Source organism: Pipistrellus kuhlii, unplaced genomic scaffold (genome assembly GCF_014108245.1).
Source record: "Pipistrellus kuhlii isolate mPipKuh1 unplaced genomic scaffold, mPipKuh1.p scaffold_m20_p_2, whole genome shotgun sequence".
Classification (NCBI taxonomy): Eukaryota; Metazoa; Chordata; class Mammalia; order Chiroptera; family Vespertilionidae; genus Pipistrellus; species Pipistrellus kuhlii.
The window spans coordinates 3,382,707-3,406,245 of NW_023425515.1; the positions used below are offsets into that span (position 1 = coordinate 3,382,707).

Consider the following 23,539-nt stretch of genomic DNA (forward strand, 5'->3'; position numbering starts at 1 on the left):
GCCTCACCCCTGAAATTCCTCAGTAGAGGCCCTGGTCTCGGCCCCAGAGTCTCCCCACCACACACACACGTCTGTGGGGAGCCCTCAGTGAGCTCCTCAGAGTCCGCGGCCAGGACGCGGAGCTGTGACGCAGCCTTGGTGCTTGGGGTTCCCCAGGAAGCAGCCTGAGAGCGATGCTGGACCGTGAAGGGTAAACGGAGACACCCCTCGGCACCGCTGGGACCCAAGGCCTCCCTGAGGACAGACGTGAACCAGGCCCAGAGCAGGATCCACAGGCCCAAAGGGCAGGCAGGAGCGCCACGAACCCACGGCTTCCTTCCTGAGGTGTTTTCTCCCTCAGCAGCCAAGCTCCTCCATCACACACACCGTCTCCGAGGCAGGCAGCAGAGGCTGAGCCGTGCGTCCCCGACAAACCCCCTCCCCCTGCAGGACGGGATTTCATGGAGGCTCAAGGGTGTAAGACTTGAGCTCAAGGAGCATGCTGATATCAAAACCCCAAGCCTGCAGCCCTCCCGGGGTGGCTCAGGTGAGTGGGCATCCTCCCAGGCACCGAAGGGTCGCTGGTTCAATAACCTGGGTGTGTTATGGGTTTGGTCCCTGGCGGGGGCCCCTGCAGGAGGCAGCCAATTGATGTTTCGCTCTTACATGGATGTTTCTCTCCATCAAACCCCTCCCTTCCTCTCTCTAAAAAAATCAAATTAAAAAAAAAACAACAATAACTGAGAAACAAACATCCAAACCAGCAGAGAATATGTATAAAAATGTCTGGGAGCCAAACACAGGATACACCTGGAAGCAAGATCTCAGCAGAACGAGAAGACGCTTCCTGGACCGGGGTTTGCACTTCTTTTGTGCCTTGGGGATCCGGGAGGGAACTTAGGAAGGTTGCACGGAGGTGGGACAAAGCAAGGCAGGGCGGATTCCCGGTAGTTCAGGCTGTGCTCTCTAGAGTCTAGAGCACATGTGTCAAACACAAGGCCCGCGGGCCAAATCCGTCCTGCCAGGCCTTGCAATGTGGCCCGCACCGCGCTGTCATCACTGCACTCCGCTGCGTTTCCATCACAATGACAGTTTATGACTGTTCAGTAAACCATTCGGCCCGCAATTTAGGCTGGATTTTAGATTTTGGCCCCTTCTCTGATTGAGTTCGACACCCCTAGTCTAGAGGGTGGTCATGTTCAGAAGCAGGGGCCTGGCAGGTGTGTTAACCTAGGCACACAGACACAATGGGCATGGCTGGCAGAAGGCCACGGTGAGCCTTTTCCTAAAGAAGCTCTGTGCCAGCGGTGTGACTGCCCACCGTGCCCTGCCCCGCGAGGAGTCTGCAGTTAGGTCATCTTGGGAGGTTCCTTTCTGTAGAATCTTTTTCTTTTTTTTTTCTCACAAGCACCTGGTCTGCCAAGTGAAGGTCAGGGCATCCCTGGTTCACCCCCGGGTTCAAGAGAGAAGGCAGCTGGCAGAGGGACCTTCAGGATGTGAAAGTGAGCATATGTCACCACGACCTGCAGGACAGAATCCAGCTGGAAGGCCTTAAATACGCACAGGCCTCTACCAATAGGTCCTGTCCCTCAGATACTCACATACCTACACCAATAGGTCCTGTCCCTTTAATACTCACCTACCTACACCAATAGGTCCTGTCTCTTATATACTCCAATAGGTCCTGTTCCTTTAATACTCACCTACCTATACCAATGGGTCCTGTTCCTTTAATACTCACAAACATACACCAATAAGTCTTGTCCCTTAGATACTCACATACCTACACCAATAGGTCCTGTCTCTTAAATACTCACATACCTCTACCAATAGGTCCTGTTCCTTTAATACTTACACACCTACACCGATAGGTCCTGTTCCTTAGGTACTCACATACCTATACCAATAGGTCCTGTTCCTTTAATACTCACCTACCTACACCAATAGGTCTTACCCCTTGAATGCTCACAGACCTACACAATAGGTCTTGTCCGGAAACAAAGTCCCTTTGTTTAGAGTGGGGCCAGAGAGTCCCAGGCCTGGCACTCCCAGGTTGGACCCAGAAAGTCCCCTCCTGTCTTCACACACCCCTGTGCTCTCTCCACTTTCCCTTTCAACCCAGCCTCTGGTCCAGCTGCCCCCGCCCCTCTGCCTGGAACGCTCTGGAACACTGGAAACAATTCAATTACTTTTGTCTCCAAGAGAACTAGGAGCACAGCCGAGAGAAAACGTGTCCAGAAAGGTTTATGTCACCGAGTATTTTTCACTTGAGTCATCCTTTGCGGCATCCTGAGAATTGGACGCCAAAGTAACGTGGAAGAAAAGATCCTTCGCTCATCATCCTGATCCCAATCAGACCTCGTCCCGACTTTGCCACCTCAGCTCTGAGATTCCCTCTACTCTGGAGCGGGGACTCGGTTTTAAAAGTGAAACCCATGATAGCCAAGCACTATCAGCACACCTGTTGGGAGAGAGCGCAGGGGTGTGAGGACAGCAGGGGACTTTCTGGGGCCAACCTGGGAGTGCCAGGCCTGGGACTCTGGCCCCACTCTAAACAAAGGGACTCTGTTTCTGGACAAGACCTATTGTGTAGGTCTGTGAGCGTTAAAGGGGTAAGACCTATTGATAGAGGTACGTGAGTATTAAAGGAACAGGACCTATTGGTAGAGGTACGTGGGTATTTAAAGAGACAGGACCTATTGGTGTAGGTATGTGAGTATTTAAGAGACAGGACTTATTGGTGTAGGTATGTGAGTATTTAAAGAGACAGGACCTATTGGTGTAGGTATGTGAGTATTTAAAGAGACAGGACTATTGGTATAGGTAGGTGAGTATTAAAGGGACAGGACCTATTGGTGTAGGTATGTGAGTATTAAAGGAACAGGACCTATTGGTAAAGGTATGTGAGTATTTAAAGAGACAGAACCTATTGGTGTAGGTAGGTGAGTATTAAAGGAACAGGACCTATTGGTAAAGGTATGTGAGTATTTAAAGAGACAGGACCTATTGGTGTAGGCAGGTGAGTATTAAAGGGACAGAACCTATTGGTGTAGGTAGGTGAGTATCTGAGGGACAGGACCTATTGGTGTAGGTATGTGAATATCTGAGGGACAGGACCTATTGGTAGAGGCCTGTGCGTATTTAAGGCCTTCCAGCTGGATTCTGTCCTGCAGGTCATGGTGACATATACTCACTTTCACATCCTGACGGTCCCTCTGCCAGCTGCCTTCTCTCTTGAACCTGGGGTGGACCAGGGATGCCCTGACTTTCACTTGGCAGACCAGGTGCTTGTGAGAAAAAATTAACCCCCCCTTGCCCACCCGTTCACAACACGTGGGTGAGAGTAGGCTTTTGTATGCGGCTCTCCCAGTGGACGAAGATGGAAAATGCTGGATGAAGAGGGCAGCCAAGCCCAAGGGGTGCTGGGTACATGCTCAAGGGGTGTGGCTGGGACAATCCGGGCTCGGACCCCTTGCCCCCAGCCGCAGCCTCCATCCCTTCTCCTGTTGGGATGCTTTAAAACGAACCAGGAGGCTCTCCGTACGACTGCGCTTCCAGGAGGCATTCTCACCACACAGCACGGTTCACCGCGCACATTCTTCAGCTTCAAAACACACACACGTCACCGATTCCCTTTCATCGCCTCGGAATAAAGCAGCATATGACGGGCATTCCCTTTAAGATGAAGGGCAAGGGCTTGGGTCTTTTCCCAGTCACCCCGCCACACCCACCCGAAACGCCCAAGCTCTGTATTCAGCAGAGCCTGCGGGTCCTCTCATCCTGTCTCTTCTCTGGGTGAGGAAGCGCCCCACACAAGACCTGCAGCCTTGCCGGTCTCCTCGGCTACTGAGCGCAGGACTCTGACCACTGTAACCTCCACAGACGGCCCTGCCGGGAGCCATCGCCACCTGCCCTTGGAAAGACCCAGGTCAAAGCGACTTCACAACCTTGGCATGTTAGCACAAATGCCAGGTTGATGGAGCGCCTGCAACTTCAAGTCGTACAAAACAAAAAACAAAAAACAAACAAACAAACAAAACAAAAAAGGTCAACCAAGCATCCACCCTCTTTGCAACTAGAGCAGGGGGTGGGGGACCTTTTTCTGCCCAGGGCCATTTGGATATTTACAGCATCATTCGAGGGCCATGCAAAATTATCCACTTAACAATTAGCCTGCTACGTGTGGTCACACATTTCATTAACTCATCCCGGATGCCTACACAGGGCCAGACCCAATGATTTCTCGGGCCTTCTATGGCCCACAGGCCAGACGTTCCCCCATCTCTGACTACAGACAAACATGAGCAACTTTGAACCTGGCTACCTTCGCAAACCAAGGGACCCCATGAGGCCTGGAGAGCCGGGGGTGGGGTGGGGGTGGGGTCTCCAGAAGCCTGCCGAGTGTATTTCAGGAAGTAACTGAGTAACAGGCAGGCTCAGTGAAAACATGTGCTCACAGCACACAGCACACACACACACACACACACACACACACACACACCCCGGCGGCTGTGGGGTTCCCCAGCACACAATGCGGACCGGTCCTGGGGGAAGTCCCTGGCCATGGCCCAATTCCGTGTCGCTCCGGCTTCATGGAAGCCGAGGCGGGTGAGAGCCTTTCAGTCCTTTTTCCTGGTGAGAGTGGGAGTGAGGGCTGAGGGGAAACAATACTAAGAAATGCAGAAACAACAGTCCCGGCGTGCTGTGTGAGAGGCAGGGGCCGGAGCTCCCTCCTGGGGGCGGACGGGGGTTCAAGCCCAGCCTCTGCTCCTCCGCAGCTGCCGGGCGGCTCGGCCTCCCTCTGCCTGGCCGTTCTCCTCGGTGCCGTGGGCATGCCACTCGCCCGGGCGCAGGAGTGTTGGACTCAGCACCCATGGGCACGCGCCCATCACCGCTCACATCCGATGGCATCAGCATCAGGAGTAGCAATGACGAGGCAGGCGTGGTGCCGGGGTGCCCAGGCGGGCGCCCCCACCTTCCTGCAGGGAGGGGTCCCCTTACAGACAGCTCCTGCGGCTGAGAGAAGGAAGCGCCCCACACAAGCCCAGTGCAACTAGTGTCCCCGCCCCACCCGGGCTGGGTTACCCCATTACCTCACTCCCCAGCCCACGGGTGTGCATCCACGAGCAGCCTCTGCTTGTTTACAACCGGCATGAAAACAGCGCTGCCTGATGCTTTCCACACGGCGCCGGCCGCACCCCGAGAAAGCCTGCAGCCTTGCCGGTCTCCAAAGGGTGCTCCCTGCATGCTCCCCTGGCAAGCGTCCCTAAAACCAGCGCGTCTAGAGGCACTCCACCTGCCCCTGCATAAAAGAAGTGCTTGGGGGAGTGGACTGATTCTCAGGGAAAAGGGGAGAGGGGGGTGCGGGAAGAGACTGAACAAAAACTGTGCATCTATGGATGAGGACAGTGGGGGGTGAGGAAAGGGCAGAGGGTGGGGGAGGAACCTGGTGGAGGGGAGCAACGGAGGGGAAAGAGAGGAACAATTGTAATAATCGGAACAATAAAGATTTATTAAAAAAAGAAAGAAAGAAAGAAAGAAAGAAAGAAAAATTCCAGAAATTAAAAAAAAAAAAAAAGTGCTCAGCTGTCTCTGCAAAGTGCCTGTCACGGCATGAAGCCCCAGACGGCGATCCCCACACAGGCATGTCCCGTGGGCCCGTGGGCCGCCCGCCCGCACAGAGCCGGTGGGACCTCGGAGCCGGGGCCGTGCGGGCAGGGCTGTGGCCGCATCCATCGTGCGGAGGAAGCGCTGGCTGGGGCCGGGGCTGCATTGCAGGAGAGGCTCCCTTCGCTGGGTCACATGTTCCGAGGACACGGGCACCGCGAAGGCGGGTGGAAGCTGCTCTGGGTGAGAGCGTGATCACCATCAGGGGAGAGGAGTCCCCGTGCTTGTCAGCCTGGGCGGGAGGCAGAGGGGGGCCTGGGGGGTGGCATGTACAGGTGAGCCCCACCGGCTAGGCAAACACGGGCTCCCAGCAGGCCTGGAGGACCTGGGCGGAGTGTGGGCCTGCACATGGCATTGGAGCTGATGATGGAGACAAGCCTGCCTGGGCCTCGGGGTCTGGTGTGTAGTCGCATCTTTGGTCACTTAGGTGAGAGCGGGGGGCAGGGGCCCACTGGTCAGCCTTCGGAGCATCTCCCTGACTTTGTTTGGCCTCAGCCTTCCTGCGGGCCCTCAGGAACCAGGCCCATGTCGTGGCCGCCTCTGAGAGACGAGAAAGCTACGGCCTGACACCGTGGGAGGCGAGGGGTGGAGTGGGGGGCGGGCAGTGTCCTCGAAATCACATCTGTAGTTCTTCGGTAACGTGTGTTGTGGGCTTCGGGGTCCGTTGGCTTTTCCTTCTCAAGAACGACGTCGAGCAGAGGGAACCAGAGGATGCGGACACGGGATTCCATACAAGTGGGGGGAGGGTCATGTGTGGAGGTCAGACCCTAAAAGGAGGAGGACAGCCCTCTGGCGTCCTGCCGCATAGACTGCTCGAGAACATCAGCTCTCCTCCATTTAACGCACAGATTAAGGACCTTCCCGGCAGGGACGCGTTACAGGAGACCGATCCGTCTGGCTCCATTCCTTTGTCAAAGGACGCCCTGACACGTGCCAAGCTCAGCCAGATGCTCGTCCGAGAGCGGCCAAGGCCACGTGCAGGAGCCGAGCGACCGGCGAGCCCACGCCCCGCTTCCCGGGAGCCAGGCAGACGCGGGCAGGGCGTCCCCATGGCAGGCGGGCACAGGGCCCCGGCTGCCGGGCGTTACTGTGACCCACGACACCACCAGACCTGCTTTCCCATGCCATGCAGGGCCCCGGGCGCCTGTCCCCCAACCGGCCGGCCAGCTTGTCCGAGGGGGACGGCACCCGCCACGGCACAAGGCAATGCCAAGGTCTCACGTCCCTGCCGGGCCAGGAACATGCACGTCAGGAGCTATGACGGCGACTGTAAAACCAACAGGACCGGGTGTGCCCCCCTCGGTCTGCCTGCAGGCGGTGGGGAGCCCCTCCCGCCAGGGCCCGCCCCTGTGGACAGCGGTCAGTGGGCCCAGCCCAGGGAGCCCAGGGGGAGGGCCCAGCACAGACCTCACAGGAGAGTGTCCGCACTTCTGAGTGGCCGTGAACTTCTTCGCGAGCGTGCACAGTTCTGCAGCTGTAGTCACACAAACCTACCGTAGCCACCCGCCTTCCCGGGCACCAGGGCCAGACCTCTAACCACGCTCCCCTGCTGCTCCCGGGCCTGCTCCTCCCCCGCACCCCGGGCCAGCCCCGGGCGCTCTGCCCCCCTCTTAGCTGGGACAGGGGCAGAAAACACCAATCAGGGCCTGCCCACCACAAGGGGCCCCGGGCCCCATAGGCCTGTAATAGTGAGGGCGCTGGCTGCCCCGGAGGCACTGCCCAGGCCGGAGCCCCAGGAGGTCAGGCCTGCGGGGTCTGCGCCTCAGTCCCCGCTGTGACCCCTGCTCATGCAGCCCCATCCAGCGCTGCCGGCCACGCCAGACTCGGCATCCTGCGCGGTGGCCGCCCGTTTCCTCCTGTCACCCCGATATCTTCCAGAGACTCCCCAGGGGAGGGTGCTGTGGGCAGAGTCAGCTGAAACAGCACTTTGGGGACCAGTTCTGGGAAACTGCATACCCACAGCTTGGCCACCCCCTCACCCTCCCATAATCCCCCCTCAGGCCCAGGCTAGGCCGAGGGTTAGGGCCCTGCGCAGTCAGGCTCGTCCCGCTGCTGCCCTTGTGACGGAGAGAGAGCCGCCTCAGAGGACGGAGAGGGAGCCTGCGGGCCGCCCGGAGCCTGGAGCTCTGACCGAATTGAAGCCAATGATCGGAGCTACATCCACCCACCCGGACCCTCTCCACACCGCCGCCCTCCACAGAGAACGCGGGCTGTGACCCTGCACACACACACACAGTGGTAATGTCTCTAACAAACAAACAAACATCACTCCCGCTGAGACAGGGAGGAGACCCACGTGGGCGGGCGGGCGGACGTTCAGGCTCTGCCTCTCGATCTGGGATCACAAAGGTTCCCCCCCAACCCCCCGCTGCTGGATGGCACGCTTTTAACTGAATGTGCTTCTTTGGGATGCTTGACAAGATACTTTGCGTTTTTTAAAGGAAAAAAAAATCAATAAAATTATTTATGGTATTGGATGGGTCTAATAAGTAATTTCAGCTTGTGGGAGGTTAGCGACTGTAAAATGAACTCTCCATCCTATCTCAGTGGCTCAAATCTGTATATCATATTGCAGAATACACACACACACACACACACACACACACACACAAGTTCACATACCATATAATTTGCCCACTTACACGGTAGAATTCGATGTTTTTGCAGTACGCTTCCCAGAGTTGTGTGAGCCACGCCTGCCTCCCCTGTTGGGACATTTCCATCACCCCCGAAGGAAACCCGTACCCTCAGCCAGCCGTCACCACCATCTCCCCGCCCAGCCCTGGCGGCCACTGGCCGGCTTTCTGTCTCTACCGACTTATCTCTTCCGGGCGCTTCCCGCAAAAGGAACCCCGCAGTCAGCGATCTTTAGTGTCTGGCTTCTGCCATGGAGCATAGTGCCTTCAAGGCTCAAGTGTTGTGGCTCGTCAGAAATCCATTCCTTTAAAGGCCGGATGATACCCTATTCAGCAGTGTTTCCCAAAGTGTGGTACGCATACCCCCAGGGGTACGGGAAGAGTTTGGTGGGGGTACGTGTTGCACCGGAGTTTGGTGGGGATATGCACTGTACCACACTTAGCTGCGCCTAATTCTACGTTCTCATGAGTACGAGGGTTACTCAGCGTAACGAAAATTATAGGAGGGGTACACATGTGTCAGAAGTTTGGGAAACACTCAGCCTATTGTATGGCTATTCCACTTTTTACGTCTCCGCTCACCAGCTGATGTGCAGATGTTTTTAATGGAAGGCATCTACGTTTCCAAATAACTCTAAAGCAGAATCAACGACCCCCGTCCGCTTCAGATTAGCTTCCTGGGCAAGGACAGGCCCCTCACAGGAGACACCCCCCCACACACATCCCCACATCAGGCCCACGCATCCCCCACCCCCCGTCCCCAGCTCACCTTCTCCTGGGCCGACCTGGCCGCACTGGACACTTGCTGCACCGCCAGCTCCAGGGGCGGCTGCTGCAGGTCCTCCTCGAAGGCCAGAGAGAGCGGGCCCTGGAAGAGAGGAGCGCGGTGAGGAGACCGGGCACGGGTGGCCTGCTCTTCAGAGGCTCTGCAAACCTGTGCTTCCAAGCCAGTGGTCGGCAAACTCACCGGTCCACAGAGCCAAATATCAACAGTGCAATTGAAACTTCTTTGGAGAGCCACATTTTTTTAAACATAAACTTCTCCTAATACCACTTCTTCGACACAGACTCGCCCAGGCCGTGGTATTTTGTGGAGGAGCCACACTCCAGGGGCCAAAGAGCTGCCTGTGGCTCTCGAGCCGCAGTTTGCCAACCATGGTTCTAAGTACGGTAGCAGCAAAGGTCAATGATCAGCCAGTGCACGCACCTGTGCACACACCTGTGCACGCACCTGGCTGGCTCTCGCTCAGGGGCAGGTTCAGTGAAGGGACAGGGATGGGAAGCAGAGACTCCCAGGAACAAGGGCACGTCTGTCAGGATGAAGGCGGTGAGGGGTGTCCTGAATGCTCAGGCCCCGGGGAGGGGGGGAGGTCCCCAGGCTGGCCTGTGGGTCTGCGGCTCTGGCACAGCACCTGGCCATGCACAGCGGGTGCCAGGTCTGTGTCCTCCCTTCCTTTGGTGAGAGCCCTGTTTTTAGAGAGTTCCTACTTCCTGGTCCCTGGCTGCTGGCATTGCACCTGAGGTGCCCTTTCTCTTTTCCTACCGCCCCAGGTGGGTGGGCAGGAACCCCGGGGCCAGCCACCTCTCCCTGGAACCTGGGACTCCTTGGCTGGCAGTGAGCCAGGCTGGTGGCTGCACCTCGCAGACCCCCGGGGCTGCCAGCTCCTGCCCCCCGGCTCTTGGTGGAACCCAGCCTTCCGCTCTGTGCGTCCTCTGCACCTTCCGGTAAACTCCCCTGGGCTTGTCGGCCCACATCCACCCAGGTTCTTGCAATTAACACTCTCCCCGTGAGAGAGGTGCGGTTAAATGAATATGACCCCCACGGCAACAAGACTGATGATGTTTTTTGAAAGAACAAACCAGGGCTTGGGTAGCCAACCAAGTCTTGTCCTTTTTAAAATAAATCCTCTTGAGCCCAGTCGGTGTGGTTCAGTGGCTGAGTGACTACCCGTGAACCAAGGGGTCGCGGGTTCGATTCCCGGTCAGGGTACATGCCCGGGTTGCGGACTCGCTCCCCGGTATGGGGTGTGCAGGAGGCGGCCGCTCAACGACTCTCTCTCATCATGGATGTTTCTCTCTGCATATTCCTCTTCCTTCCTCTCTCTTTAAAAAAAAGATCGCCCTAACCGGTTTGGCTCAGTGGATAGAGCATCAGCCTGCGGACTGAAGGGTCCCAGGTTCGATTCCGGTCAAGGGCATGTACCTTGGTTGTGGGCACATCCCCAGTGGGGGGTGTGCAGGAGGCAGTTGATGGATATTTCTCTCATTGATGTTTCTAACTCTCTATCCTTCTCCCTTCTTCTCTAAAAAATCAATAAAATATGTTTTTCTTAAATCAATAATAAATATTTTAAAATAATAATAAATAAAATAAATTTTCTCAAGAGGCCAACAACACGATCTGGAATGAAACTCTCCTTAAACCGCTTCCTGACGTGTATCGTGGTCAAGTAAGTTCTGACTGGCTGCAAGAAAAAACGCCCACCCCCCAGCTTCCCTCCACTGTCCATCTACCTCAGAGACTCTGCGTGGAGAGCCGGTTCCAGCTCTGAGACACGATCGGGTGGGAAAACAAAACTCTGCAAGAGGCGCCCACGCCCTGCTGGCAGGCACAGCCCCAGCGAGAGGCGGTGTCCCCTTCAGGGGCTCCTTCTTAGGAATTCCCGGGGACCCGAAGGAAGCTCACAGGCACAGCACACTGTCAGTTCCACGCTTCCACTCCGCCCTGTGTTAGCCACACCGATCTCACCCCCCAAAAACCATGGAGGAGAATTAAACCTGCTCCCCAAGAGCGATGAAGCCACAGTTTCGGGCCGCTCGGCTGACGCCCTCCGGGGCTGTGCTTGTTATGGTGTGTCCTGCTGGCCAGGGGGATGCCATGAGCCTGGGCGTGACCTGGGTCCGAGCACGGGGTCATCCGGCGGAGAGAGCAGCCTCCAGCACGGAGCGCAATGCCAGGCAGGGAAGCCGCAGGAGGGGGACAGCTCGAGGGGAACAATGCGGCTCCTGTCCCAGGCTGAAGAGCCACCAGCCAGGACGCAGGCTCCTGCCCTGGGCATCAGGGGGCGCCGTCCACAGCCTCCCGCCTAGGGCAGGCCCCTTATGAATTAAAACCCCGGGGAAGACTCTAGCAGGAAAGGTAATGTCCAAAGGCGGCCTCACAAAGGAAGTAAATTAAGTCAAAACGAGGACGCAGGTTCCCTTTCCAACGGCCTAATCCTCGAGTTTCGGGAAGGCAAGGGTGCGTACGACACCCAACCACGAACTCCCACACGTCTCGTGCTGTTCCTGGGCAGACAGCCCCCACGGCAGATGCCACCCTGCTCAGACCAGAGCCGGACTGCACGTCCACCTGGGAATGGCCAGGAAAACACTGGAAAAGGGAAATCGCGAGATGGCCGAGCCCTGCCACCGTCAGCACGCACCGCGGACCCTCCGCGTCTCAAGCTGCGTGGGCTGGTGCACAGACCAGCACCCAGGCCAGCGGACGGGAACAGGAAGTGCCCAGCAGACCCAGGCACGGGAGCCAGCGCAGCAGGGGGCAAGGTGGCATCCCGATCACCGGGTAAGGACGGGTTCTCTCTTCGATCAGGATGTGCAGCCCCCGAGGGAACACCAACTGCATTACCGATGGCTGCCATAACCCCCCAAGGGGTGGGGAACACGGCTCCAGCCTCAGACACTCTGGGCAACAATGCCTGATCGCAGATGAATGCCATAACCTAGGCGGTAAACGTGTTTCTCTACTCTAGACTCCAGGCCAGGGGTCGGCAAGCTCGTTCGTCCACAGAGCCAACTATCAACAGGACGACGACGGACATTTCTCTGGAGAGCCACATTGTTTAAACTTAAACTTCTTCTAACGCCACTTCTTCAACGCAGACTCGCCCAGGCCGTGGTATCTTGTGGAAGAGCCACCCTCCAGGGGCCAAAGAGCCGCACGTGGCTCGCGAGCCGCAGTTTGTCGACGGCGGCTCTAGGTGGATGCTAGAATGGACCAGGTAAGTAAATAATTCCCAGACAACAAGGGCCGATGCCTTCCTCCTGGGAAGAAAGTCAGAAACACAGGAAGGGGAAGATAAAGCGAACTGGGTGCTGTTGACCTGGAAGACAAGGGATCCGTATAAAGTCATGGTGTTGAAGACACAGACAGAAGGAGGAATACATGTGCGTGAGTGTACATACAGCACACGTCTGTACGCACATACATTTCCCAGCTCTGTCCACTAAGAAAACGACTAGGAGCGAGGAGACCCCAGCAGTCATGACCCTGGATCTCGGTCCCTCAACACTTCTCCACAAGAAGGCCGTGGGGCTGCCGGAGAGGCTGAATCCAGGGCCGGAAGAAGGGAAAATACAAGATGAGTCCAGGAAAAAAACATCCGTGGAGCCACGGAGGAAGGAAGTGCTAAACACACACACACACACACACACACACACACACACACACACGAACACACATCTCCTCTGTCTGATGGCAGAAGACAAAGGCTGCTACTACAGGGGCTGTCAATGAGACAACACGGCAAACAGCGAGCGCTGGATTACACCGCGTGGGATAAAGTCAACGACCACAAGCCCACCCTGAGGTAAAAACCAGCTGAACACACGCACGGAGGAGGAGTGAATAAACGGAGGAGAGATGAAAACAAACATACAAACAAACAAAACCACCACTAAGCAAACTCCCCAGAAGTAATGGTGCAGACGGATGCCAGAGTCCGGAGCCACGTGTGAGGGGTCACAGGATGTGCACGGTCTCAGGGCATCGCCACAAGACGTTGAACTCCAGAGGGAATGCTGTACGCGGGGCCATAAGACAGAAGAGAAACCACCGTTACCAGGAGGTCAAGGCCAACGTCCCCAGCAGGAAGTGACAATGACATCACGCACCACGTGCTTTAGCATAGGGAAAGGGGGACATCACTTGTGCAGTTTGCATTACTTCGGTCCAATCACCTAAAAACACCAAATTTGAGGGACATGGGGCAAAAGAATAATCAGTACCCTTCAGAGTTATCTGGGTTGTGAGAAACCAAGGAAGAATACGAAACTGGTCAAGACTTCGGGAGGACTACGGAGAAGCGACCGCTTAATGCCATGTGGGACCTGGACGGGACCCGGGAACAAGAGAAGGGTCCTGGTGGAAAAGCTGTGGAGTTCACAGGAGGTCTTCAGAGCAGTTAAAGGCAATTGCTGACGGTAACGTCCTGCACTGTTTACAATGCTAACATCACTGTACCGGTGAATTACAGAAACATTGTACCCACGTTAATTTCCTATCCTGTTACAATGTTCACATCATTGTACCATAAATTATAGCGACATGGTGCCAATGTGTAATTTCCTGTCCTGTTACAATGTTAATATCATTGTACCAATGTGTAATTCTCTGTCCTGTTACAATGTTAATATCATTGTACCAATGTGTAATTCCCTGTCCTGTTACAATGTTCACATCATTGTACCAATGTGTAATTCCCTGTCCTGTTACAATGTTCACATCATTGTACCAATGTTAATTTCTTGTCCTGTTACAATGTTCATATCACTTTACTGTAAATTACAGTAACATTGTACCAATGTCAATTTCTTGGTTCTGATCATGATGCTGTGAATATGTGAGGCTGAGTGAGGAATACAGGGAAACTCTGAATTAATATTTTTAAAAATATTTTTATTGATTTCAGAGAGGAAGGGCGAGGGGGAGAGAGAGAGAAACATCCATGATGAGAAAGAATCATGGATCAGCTGCCTCCTGCATGGCCCAGACTGAAGATCAAGCCTGCAACCCGGGCATATGCCCTGACCAGGAATCGAACTGTGACCTCCTGGTTCATAGGTTATTGCCATGCCAACTAGGCTGGATTATTTTTGCAGCTTTTCTGTAAATCTAAGAGCAATTTTAAAAATCACGTGTTTTTTGCTCTCTCAGGACTCCACCTCACAGCCCCATCTCCCTCTGCTTGAGCCTGGGTCCCCAGGGATTGGCCTAGAACTGGGGTTCAGAGCAGTCGGGAGTGGGGCACAGCACCGCCAGAGGCTTTGTTTCTTCCCGTCAGGGCAATACAGCATCAGAGTCAACATTCCGTCCTCTGTGCGCAATGTGCGCGACTCCGGGGGCCCTGCTTTTCACTGCTCCCCTGGGATTCCGCCTCACAGCCCCATCTCCCCCACAGGAGCCTGGGTCCCCAGGGTCTGGCCCATAACTGGGGCTCAGCGCTGCTGGTTCTGGGGTTCAGCCCAGGTCGGGGTTTTTATTTCCTTCCTGCTAGGGAAAGCCAGGCAGGCACCCAGCCTTCTCCTCCTCTCCGGCTGCGTCCTCTCCGCACGTGCAGCATGTCTCCGTACCTTAGGATTTTTCAGCTCCTCTGATTTTCCTTCTGGTTTTCTCTTTCCTTCTTGTTGTAGAATTAAAAATCATGTGTTTTTTGTTTGTTTGTTTGTTTGTTTGTTTTGTTTTTAAACAGACTTTACAAGAAAGCAGTCCGCCTTTATTGCCACTATTTACGAAACGCCTCATGAAGATCTCATCTCATCCAGAGTGGAGCCTGCTTCTCAGATTGAACCCAAACTTATCCTCTTCTCCAAACGAAGCACAGAGAGGTCAGGACCTGCCCTCAGCCACACAGCCCCAGAGCTTTCGGCCTGAGCAGTGAGCACAGCTCCTCCACGTCCCCTCCCAACCCAGCAGCCCCCGGGGGGCCGGTGGGAGTCAAGTTAGCTTTGGCTGCATCTTAGCTAACACTACACCCACTCTTCCTTCCTCCGAGCTCCGGTCTCCCTGGGAGAACGGGTAGCGCAGGGAACAGCCTGAACCGGCGCCCACTCCCGTGTTTCACACGGACAATTTGCAAAGTCATCAGGGAGCCTGCTTTAATGTTGATTCTTTAGAAGCGAAACACAAAGCGCATTAACCGGCTTGTTTCGCCCAGGCTTGGCTGGCTCCCAGGCAGGGAAGGCCTGTGTCCAGATGGGGCGATGCAGATGGGACATGGACACTGCTTCTCCCTGCCGGTGACAAGTTTCTAACAGGCCCTGCCATTCATCCCACCCCCCGCGCCCGCTGCGCCGAGCCAGCCTGGTGCTGGGCCCTGGGTGGGCTGTGCCAGGGCAGACAGGGCCCTGGACCAGCTTACAGTTCCAGGAGACACCAGTGAGCTCAAGGTGCCAGTGCTATTTGGGACAAGCACAGGAGGCTGGGGTGGGGGTGGGGCAGCGCCCTGGCAAATGAGAGGACCAGGGATCTTCGGAAAGCTTTATATAATAGAAGTTGAAGAAGAAGAAGAAGGTTTACTAAGTATTTGAGACACAGGGAATATGTTCAAGGAACAGAAAGGAGACCCGTTTGGGGAGGAGGGTGCAGGCAAGTGGCTCATTCAGGTCCCTCCTCCAAGGTGGACTTCACATTCTAGCCAAGTGACTTTTTTTTTTTTTACTATATTTTATTGATTTTTTTACAAAGAGGAAGGGAAAGGAAGAGGAAGGGAGAGTTAGAAACATCAATGAGAGAGAAACATCCACCAGCTGCCTCCTGCACAGCCCCTACTGGGGATGTGCTCGCAACCAAAGTACATGCCCTTGTCTGGAATCGAACCTGAGACCCCTGAGTTCCCAGGCCAATGTTCTATCCACTGTCGCTGGCCGGGAGTCTGGGCTCTGTGAGCACCCCTCGGAGCTCATTACATAACAGGAAAACTCTGCAGTCTCAGCACGTGGTTTACTTTTTGAATTGCTGAAGCTCGTCTACAAGACTGAGCTACTACCGTGTTTCCCCGAAAATAAGACATCCTCCGAAAATAAGACCTAGCGCATGGAAAGATAAGACATCCCCTGAAAATGAGACCTAGCGCAACTTTGGGAGGAAAAATTAATATAAGACACTGTCTTATTTTCGGGGAAACAGGGCAGTAACATGCTCTAGGTTCACACAGCATCTTTCCTCTTGTCTCCTGAAAACCACACACTGCCCCACAACCTTGGTCATCTGCCTCTAGAACGTCCCAGGGCAGAGGATGAAAGAAGCAACCTGCTTCAGGGCAGCCCACGGCTGGACCAGTCTAGATGGCGGCGGCCCCCCGCTCTGGGGTCGATATCCACCCTGCATGGGCACCCGCCTGGGCAGGAGGCGCTGTCCAGCTCCCCGGCAGGCCTCGCCAGGCTGTTTTCAGAGCCAGCGAGCTGCTATGGGCACAGCAAGCCCCGGAGCTTCCCCGCGGGTGCCCGGGGTGTGGGCCATCGCTGGGGGAATGGGCTATTGTGGCAAACCATTTCGTAAACGTCTGAGCAGAGAGCACAGTACCTCCACGAGGCTCAAGAAGTCCCCTGGCCAGTGTTATGCAGGGGCACTGAAGTAAGGTGACCAGACGTCCCGCTTTCGGCGGGACAGACCCGATTTTTAACCATTTGTCCCAAATGGGGACTTTTTTAAAACGCTGCGGGACGCGGGACAAATGGTTAAAAATAGGGACTGTCCTGCTGAAAGCAGGACATCTGGTCACCTTACACTAGAGGGAAAGCCTCAGGGTTGCTTTTGGATAACAGGCATTCGTTCCCAGTCAGTGACGGAGGGGGTTCCGGGCGCCCTGTCTTCATGACTGAGCTGTGATCAGACAGATGAATGGGATCAGATGCTGGGACATCCGTGCGGAGCGGGGCTGCGGGGTGAATGGCGGACAGTGGCCTGGAGCCTGGCGTGGACCAGGCAGCATCTCTCTGTGAGGAGCAGCCAGCCTGGGGGAATGGGGAAACATGCCCACACCCCCGCCGACCTGCTAGGTCCGGACTGCAGGGGGAGGCGCGTGCGTTTTTTCAGAGCTCTCTGGGCCAGTCACCTGTGCTCCCCGAACCCCTGGCATCTGGCCGGCCGGCTGGCAAAGCCTCCGGCCACGGTTTCCTCCCTGTCTCTCCAACTCACCATCCCGTCTAAGTTAAAAATAGTGTCGGAGGAAGGGTCAGAACCACAGGCCATCCGGCAGGAGGAGCCTGCACTGCCACGGTCACGGGTCACCCCGAGTCACAGGAGGCTCCACCGGGTGGTGCTCAGGCCTCCGGTCCCGGGAGAAAGGAGCCCACGGTTAGGGACGAAGCATTAAAGCAACCAAACCCTTTTATCCCCTCTTGCTGGGCCTCCGTCAAAGGGATTGTACGGGCCCCCACTTCGAACGTCCTGCCTGCGGGGGACCTGGACCGGGATCTGGGTCCGTCCCGGCCAGTCTCTGCAGCTCTGGGGCCTCAGGCTCCGCTCTGCAGAAGAAAGGTGAGTTTCGGATCCCTTCTGGCCTTAAAATGCAAAGTCAGGGTGAGACAGAATTCAGAAGTTCCCTTCTCCATTCGACAGAGAATCCCGCCTTCCACAAGGACGCTGGGTATGACTGTGACTTCCAGGGTGCCCCCAGCCCCCAGGGACAGGCTGAGAAGTGGGCGTCTCCCTGGCCAGGGCAGAGAGACGGGGCCAGAGGGGCTGCTAAGCTGCGGCTCTCCCGGCCTCTCTGGCACAGAACGCCAGCCCTAATCCGGGATTAGGGGGAGCCGCGTTGGAGGGAGGGCAGTGAGAGGCTGCAGGGCGGGCTGCGGGCCAGGACAGCCACCGGAGACGCCCGCCCGGCTCACCCCTGTTGTCATCCGCGCTGCCCCCGCGGGGCCTGGGACAGGGAGGGCGTGTGACAAGCGAGTAGCAGGGAGTTCCCCAGATCCTATCTGCCCGCAACACCTTCCAGCTGAGTTCAAACCGAGCAGCACTGGGCAGGTACAGGGAGCACGCTCAGATGCAGACCAGCGGTCCGGGAGGTCTCTGCCACGCTCTGAGCTTGGGCCCCGTCCACCACGGCGCCTTTCCTGCGGGAGCGTGGACACGCAGAGGGCCAGACACCGCAGCGCGTGGTCAGCGGCAGACAGAACAGGGAGAACGCAAAGCAGCCAGTCTCCGCTCACTCCCCAGACAGAGTTCCCTAGCTCCCTCAGACTCAGGGATCCGGTGAAAGGCTTTCTTTCGAAACCCCCAGGTCCTTCAAGGCCCTCTCAGCTGGACCTGACCAACCAGACATTCCGGAGGAGCGTGCACCACCCTGGGCGCAGGGGCATCCTGGAAGCGGTGCCGAAGGCAATCCCATTCTCCGAAGCCAACGGAGGAATGCCAGGGAACGAGGCAGAGCGGGTGAAGCAGGGTGACCCCAGCTCACATGTGCCAGACTGGGTCCCGCCTCCGTGCCTGAACCGCCTCCAGACCCTGCAGACCATGCACCCAGCACTCCCTGGAGAGTTAAAGGCACAGGGACAAGGCTCGCCCCTGCTCCCGCCACCAACCAAAGTGGACTCGCGCGGCCCCAGAGCCTGGCCTGTGACCCCGGCTCCATCAGGGGTCGATGACAGCACCGGGTGTGCTCCCAGGTGTGAGGTCACAGGGCTCTGGGGCTCCCACAAGAAATGGGGTCGGGGTGGGGGGTGTCCCCGACCGGGAGACGCCCAGCTCTGAACAGCAGGGACACATTGTCTAGGCACCAGGACAGCTGGCAGTCAACTGACCTTGCAGCCCTTGTTCAGCCAAAAGGCACAATCCGTTTTCAACGGTTCCAAACAGGACGGGACTTCAGAGTTGTTGGATGGGCGGTCATGTACAGGCAAAGCTTTCTTGTTTGTCAAGCCCGAGATGCAAAGTCCAGGCCCCAGCTGCTCAGGGACAGGCACACTGCATTCCCCATTCCCAAGGCCAAGGTCCCAGGCTTCTCCCCCGAGCTGCACAGGCAGGTGCAGGGCCATGAAAGCAAGGAGGACAGGCAAAGGCTGGGAGGCACCTCCCAACCCCCCAACCCCCCTCAACCCCACCCCAGGCCCTACTCATTCCTCCTGCGGGAATGCCCAGAAATCGGGGACTTCCCAGAAACCTGTCATTCAACTAAGACTTTATTTTTACTTTTATTTTTAAAAGTAAAAATAAAGTCACCACGTCCTTCACTACGGAAGGAACAAGACCACAGGAGCAGCGTGGGGCAGCAGTTGGCTCACAAGCCCCCTCCCTGCGCTTTGTTTGGGGTAGGAGGTAGCCGGAGTCCAATCCCAGCTCAGCGAAGCACAGGCTGTGTGGCCTTGGGCGGGTGGCCTAACTTCTCTGGCCTGCGGACAGGCACAGGCGTTGTGAGCATTCACAGCACGTGTACCCCTACAGCCCCCGATACAACGTCTGCAAGTGGCTGGCTCTCAGCGGCCACTCATTTTATCTGCCAGGGGATGCACGCAGACCTCTTAGAAGTCCGTTCCTGGTGAAACCCAGCTCTATAGATGGAAGCATATGTGGGTCACAGTTATTCATACATCAGGCACAAAGGCAGAAAGTGTCCAGCTGGGAACCAGGATCCACCCGGGACTCGGGGAAGGGCTGATCAGAGCTGGAAGGAGAGAGGGCCCCTCTGACAAGTCTCTCCCACGGCCAGACACGCCTCCTCGGTGGCCAAAAAGGTCCAGTCACTTTGTCTTGGATCTCCCATCAGGGATGGTCCGCACTCCAGGGTCTTTCTCCCAACTTTCCAGGGTCCCCCTCCCACAGGGAAGGCGCACTTAGGACCCTCCCGTCCTGGGCTGTGGGAGGCTCCGGAGGACACACGCACCCCACCATCAGCCGCACCCGGCCCGCGGCCCCGCCACGCCCTCCCAGACACTCACCCCTCTGCGCCGGGCCTCCTGGTTGAGGGCGGCCACCCAGGCGGCCTGCCACTGGCTCCGCCAGCTGTGCAGCCTCAGGATCCAGGAGAGCAGCACGTCCGGCTCCGGCTCCGGCTCCGGGCGCCGGTCCTCCCCGCCGGGCTGCGCCGCGCGCCGCGGGGGCCGGGCTCGCGCTCCGGCCAGAGCCCACTGCGCCAGGTACAGGCCCACCGTGCCCAAGGCCACGACGAAGAGCGACACCAGGGCCAGCCACTGGACCTCACCGAGCCACGAGTCCGGGCGGGACATGGCGATGGCGCATACCCCGCGCGCCTCGCCCAACTTCCCGGGGCGGCCCGGGCGGGACGCGGGACGCGGGGCGCGCGGCGGCGGCGAGCTCAGGACATCGGCCCGCGCGGGCCGGCCCGGGGGGCGTGAAGGGGCGTCCCGGGCTGGATCGGGGCGCCGGGCGGGCGGGCAGAGCGGGCCCGGGACCCGGGACGCGGAACGCGGAGCCGGGAGTAGGGAGCCTGGAGGCCGGGCGGGGCGATCAGGTTCCGGAGGAAATGCCGGCTCGCGAGCGGCGGCCACCGCGGCACTGCGCCCCCAGCCCCGCGCACCTGGCAGTGGGGAGGCGGCGGCCGGCGTTCCCGACGCGGCGTCTGGGCAGCTGCGGGGCCGCGGCCCAGCGCGCTTCCTCCTGCGCGCGCCGCCCCCCGCGTCCCGCCCGCTGCCCAGCGGTGGCCGGAGAGGCTGCGGCCGGGGGCGGGGCCGGGGGTGGGGCCGAGTCCTGGGGGCGGGGCCAGGGTCCCTGGCGCCCGGGTCGTCCCCGCCCCCTTAAAGGCGCAGCGCCCCCCCGGCCCGGCTCGTCTTTCTCAGGCGCTGACAAGCTGGGGTGCCGGACTTTCCAATTAGTAGTCAGCGGGATTCCAGGGAGACGGTGGGGCTCGAGGTCTCGCCTTCCCTGTGCGAGGCGCGCGTGCATGTGTGTGCGTGTGCATGAGTGAGCGCACGCCCATGCGCGCCTTCGCGTGAGAAAAGGTGATTTCTAGGGTCACCCTCTGCCCACCAGCAAGATGGTGCCTGGGTCTAACATACTTGGAAAGTCCCTAGAAGTCCATGACTCCGCACCCCGAAGCCAGGAGGGCCTGGAGACCCAGGTGGGGGTGTTGTTTGTTAAGCAGCGTGTGCGCACGCATGGGCCTGGCACACCTCTCTCTGCACCTCTCAGTGAGCCAGCAGTGAGACAGCATCTTAGGAAACGCTGCAAAACACTAGCCTAAGATTCCCCCGGGGCCTAAATAATACGATAATGATTCACTGGTGTATCCTCTGGCTGTCTGGAGGGGATTTGACCTTGAATTGGGTTGGCTATTCCTGAATGAATGAACACAGCCTTTTGTTACCTAGCCAGGGCCTGCTGATGGGCCAGTCTGGTGGGTGGGCAAGTGGTGGTTCTGGCTCTGCCACTGCGGCAGGGGGTCCTCACTGGTTCCTCGTGGGCCCCTTCCTGCCATCCACGGCGGGCGCCGAGTAGAGAGAGTGGAAGCCTTAGAACCGGGCTCAGGGGGAGTTTGCTAAGAAGCCCGGCTAGTTTGGCAGATCAGAGATTAGGATCTCAATCTGGTACCTAGGCCAGGGGCATTCATTGTCACCTATTATGCAAACTCCCTGGAACAGGAGAGCAAAGAGAACCGCGGGTATGATGATGAATCTGCCCTGGATACCGAGTATGAAAGAGGAGGAGTGAAGCGCCACCTAGAAAGGAGGGGGGGAGGTTGGCCTGTGTGTGTGTGTGTGTGTGTGTGTGTGTGTGTGTGTGTATGCAAAGACCCTGAGGCCTCCATGTAGCTTCACACTCCTGAGGCAGGGAGTGCAAGGGTATGTGTGATGGCTGGAGGCCGTCAGGGGTGGGGTGGGGTGGGGGCTGCGGTCAGAGCACCTGAGCTGTTGGAGTAGTTGGTGCCACGGAGGAGAAGAGGCACACTGTCTAAAGCACGGACTGAACAGAATTGCATTTTGCAAACATCACTCCGGGCAGCAGGTAGAGGGGGCGGGGCTGGGAGGAAGTGGAGGGGAAGAGAGCTTAGCTAGAGGGTTGCCCAGGGTCCAGGAGAAGGGTTTGGCTGGGCCCTCACAGCCAAGGGTTTTCCTTGCTGAGAGGCTGGAAGCCAGGAAAGGAGACTGAGTGTGGCATTGTGGGCAGAGAGCAGTGGAGGGCAAAGATGTTCACATCGGAGCACCCCGGTCTTCTCTGAGGAGGAGGGAACCGGGAGGCAGCTGGACCGGGAGCCCTTCTGGGTACAGAGCAGGCAGCTGGCAGGGAGCTGAAATCGTCGGGTTGCCCATGTGAGCTGGGCAGGGGAGAACCAGCTGCTACCAGGCGGGTCTGATACTAGAAAGTGGAACTAAACTGGTCCTGTGAGCTTTCTACAAGTCACCTGGCCATTGAACGCCAGCGGTCTCTCCAGCTCACAGGTCCTTAAGGGTTAGGCAGCGGTAGGCAAACTCATCAATCAACAGAGCCAAAATCAACAGTACAACGATTGAAATTTCTTTTGAGAGCCGAAAACAGACTTCTGCGCATGGGCCACGAAGTTTCAATCGCAGTGTACATGCATGCCCGCACATGGTATTTTGTGGAAGAGCCACACTCAGTGGGCCAAAGAGCCACATGTGGCTCTCGGGCTGCAGTGTGCCGACCACTGTAGGGAATGGTTCTCCTTTCCTTAATAAATCTTTTTTTCTAAAAAAAAATATTTTTATTGATTTCAGAGAGGAAGGGAGAGGCAGAGGGAGGTAGAATCATCAATGATGAGAGAGAATCATCGATCAGCTGCCTCCCTCATGCCCCCTACTGGGGGTCGAGCCCACAACCCAGGCATGTGCCCCGACCAGGAACTGAACCGTGACCTCCTGGTTCATAGGTGGATGGCTCAACCATTGAGCCACACTGGCCGGGCTGGGAATCTCTTCTTATTTGAAGCAAGCCTCTAATTATTTTCTGATCTGCAGCCAGACCTATGCAGTTAAATAATTCAAGTCCCGCTGGCCCCCTTTCAAAAAACCCAGGGATGCTAGCTACCCCAGACTCCCCGTCTCCCTACTGCAGCAGGAGTCCACGTGCACACGTGTGTCCTGGCTGTCAGCCATGTTGGCAGGCACGAGAGGGCCCGCTTGTGTGACCGGTGGAACCAGTCTCCTTCCTCACCCCGTGTCTCTAAGGCATACTAACCCCTGGCTCACAACAAACTGTCAGCGAACACACACCTCCGGTTTGGAATGTTTACCAAGGAATGCACACATTTAGGTATTGAGTTACTTCCGCGTAGAACCAAGGGGAGGGAGGATAAGGGATGACCTGGGCTTACAGGAAAAAAAAATGCAGCAAAATATGCAATAGGCATCCATCTAGGCAAAACACCAGGCTGTCCTCACTTCCGCCCCCAGTCCCATTCACCCAGGGCGCGGGGGACCCTGGTGGGCTCAGCTCTCTAAGGACAGCATTTTCCTCCCCGTGGTGACATTCTCTGTTCCTCACTCACTTCCCTCTCCTCCACTCGGCACCCTCCCACCCAAGGAGCCCAGGAGCCACACTGGTTCTCGCCCACCACTCCTTC

At 57.2% G+C, this 23,539-nt stretch overlaps 1 protein-coding gene across 3 annotated transcripts in view; it reads right to left on the minus strand.

Moving 5' to 3' along the window:
• Window positions 1–20,671, minus strand: part of C2CD2 (C2 calcium dependent domain containing 2) — a 58,542-nt gene extending 37,871 nt beyond the window's left edge. Inside the window, exons 1-2 of one of the 3 annotated variants that reach the window (XR_004988993.2) lie at window positions 19,941–20,369; window positions 9,052–9,150 (exon numbers count right to left, since the gene is read on the minus strand). Coding sequence is in view for 2 of the 3 variants with exons in the window: in XM_036443823.2 (XP_036299716.1) it covers window positions 9,052–9,150; window positions 19,941–20,228 (387 nt within the window). In the remaining variant the exon portion in view is untranslated. Of the gene's footprint in view, window positions 1–9,051; window positions 9,151–19,940 lie in introns of all 3 variants that reach the window. The other 2 variants (XM_036443823.2, XM_036443822.2) reach the window with 2 other exon arrangements.
• Window positions 20,672–23,539: the final 2,868 nt, after the last annotated feature.